The 2,091-nt window shown below is 32.7% G+C and overlaps 1 protein-coding gene across 1 annotated transcript; it reads left to right on the top strand.

Moving 5' to 3' along the window:
• The first annotated feature begins 229 nt into the window (after positions 1 to 229).
• Positions 230 to 1,766, top strand: LOC124942815 (protein TORNADO 2-like). The gene is made up of 2 exons (XM_047483376.1): positions 230 to 915; positions 1,247 to 1,766. The coding sequence occupies exons 1-2, from the start codon at positions 418 to 420 to the stop codon at positions 1,556 to 1,558; spliced, it is 810 nt and encodes a 269-aa protein (XP_047339332.1). The 5' UTR covers positions 230 to 417; the 3' UTR covers positions 1,559 to 1,766.
• The last annotated feature ends 325 nt before the right edge of the window (positions 1,767 to 2,091 follow it).

Raw genomic sequence — 2,091 nt, 5'->3', positions numbered from 1 at the left:
CAATAGTGTTGTACCACTTTATATCGGGTACCAAACACTCCCCTAAGTAATAATTTTCAAAATAATTATTATTATTATTTTTTAAAAATTATACAACATAATAAAAATAAAAATAATTTAATCTTAACAACTAAAAATAACCAAAAGAATATAAAACAAAAAAATAATAATAATAAAATAAAACAGCATACTATTATCTAAAGATAAAATAAAATTTTTTCTTAAAAGCAAGAATCAAAGCAGCTGGATGACACAACTCAAAAGTAGTTAAATTTCTCAAATTCTTTTAATAGTTTCCACATCTCAAAGTAAGGAACAAACAAAAACCTCTTGTCTAACCTAAGTCCTACATTTTGAAAAAACACCCTTTTCCTTTCCCATTATCAAATCTTTCTCCATCTCCATATTCTCTATTCCATGGCTCTAAGCAACAAAGCCATAGGTGCCATAAACTTCATCGCAATCCTCCTTTCGATCCCCATCATAGGCTCGGGTATCTGGCTAGCCACCGAACCCGACAACTCGTGCATAAAACTCCTCCAATGGCCTGTCATCATCTTAGGAATCTTGATCCTCATTGTAGCCCTAGCCGGTTTCATAGGAGCCGTATGGCGCGTTGCGTGGTTGCTCATCTTCTATCTTGTTGCAATGCTTGTAATGATTGTTTTACTTGCATGTCTTGTCATCTTTATCTACATGGTCACAATGCGAGGCTCGGGCCACGCAGAACCTAGCCGAGCTTACTTGGAGTACAAACTTGAGGACTACTCGGGATGGCTTCGTCAAAGAGTTCAAATGCCATGGAAGTGGGATCGAATCAAAGGATGCCTTAGATCGTCGAGTATGTGCCCCGAGCTAAAACAAAGTTATAGTATGGCTCAAGATTTCTTTAACGTGCACCTTTCTCCTTTACAGGTAAATAAAATTGATTATGTTCTAGTAAAGTTATGCTCTTATATTCGCTTTTTTATTAAAAACACTTGTGGATTAATGTTTTAAAACTTTTCCATAACATAAAAAATGTAGAAAAAAAATGTGGTCACATATGGGCTAAACACATAACCCGCAAACACACTTAACCATTTAACTAAGTACGGAACTTATCGTTTGATGGATTCGAATTTAGGACATTAAGGAGGTTTTCATAACATAAACAATAATAGAAACAAATAATAAAGGAAAAAAGACAAACCCTAAACCCTATAACTTAACATGTTAATTGATTTATATATTTTTTTATTTTCAGTCAGGATGTTGTAAGCCACCTACGCAATGTGGGTATACTTTTGTTAACCCTACTTATTGGATAAGTCCTATAAACATTGCGGCCGACATGGATTGTTTAAAATGGGACAACGATGAAACAAAGCTATGTTACGAGTGTGACTCGTGCAAGGCGGGGTTATTGGCTAATATCGAACGCGAATGGCGATATGCCGACATTATTCTATTAATCACACTCATTGCTCTCATTTGTGTATATGTTGTGGGCTGCTGCGCTTATAGGAAGGCTAAGACCGATAAGCTCTTTAGTGATTATCAGCATGGTTATACATGATTTGAAATATTAATATTAATTAATGCTCATATATTATAATATCATGAGTAATGAATTATGAAAGACTGTGAGAAGTTTGAATATTTGGGGTTTTGAAGAAAAAAAGTGAATGTGGTGGTGGGTCTTACGTGATTTACGCGTCTGCAGCACCGAAAGTAAATTATGTCTCGAATTTGATGCAGTCTTTTGTCATTTTTATAAATTTGAATCATTCTTATTTTTTAACTTGTTAGAATAACTTAAGTAATTGAGAAAAGAATGGGAAGATAAATTGAGATTAAACTCTTTTAAGAAAAATGTTTAAGATTGTGATGAAATTAAATTTTTTTATATAATTATATACCATTGTCTAGCATCTTTTAGATTGAAGCCAGACATATTCAGGCATTCGAGTTAGAGTACTCTAAGCTAATTTTATTTTTAATATATTTTTGGGTTGTTTAAGAAATATTTAAGATATATAAGATGTACGGTTTATTTAGTTAATTGATTTATTAGAAAATTTTAGGATTTAAATGTTAGATTCTTTAGTC

The sequence above is a fragment of the Impatiens glandulifera genome, chromosome 6, assembly GCF_907164915.1.
Source record: "Impatiens glandulifera chromosome 6, dImpGla2.1, whole genome shotgun sequence".
Taxonomy (NCBI): domain Eukaryota; kingdom Viridiplantae; phylum Streptophyta; class Magnoliopsida; order Ericales; family Balsaminaceae; genus Impatiens; species Impatiens glandulifera.
The sequence above is the reverse complement of the archived record's forward strand: the minus strand, read 5'-3'. Positions and strand labels throughout refer to the sequence as shown.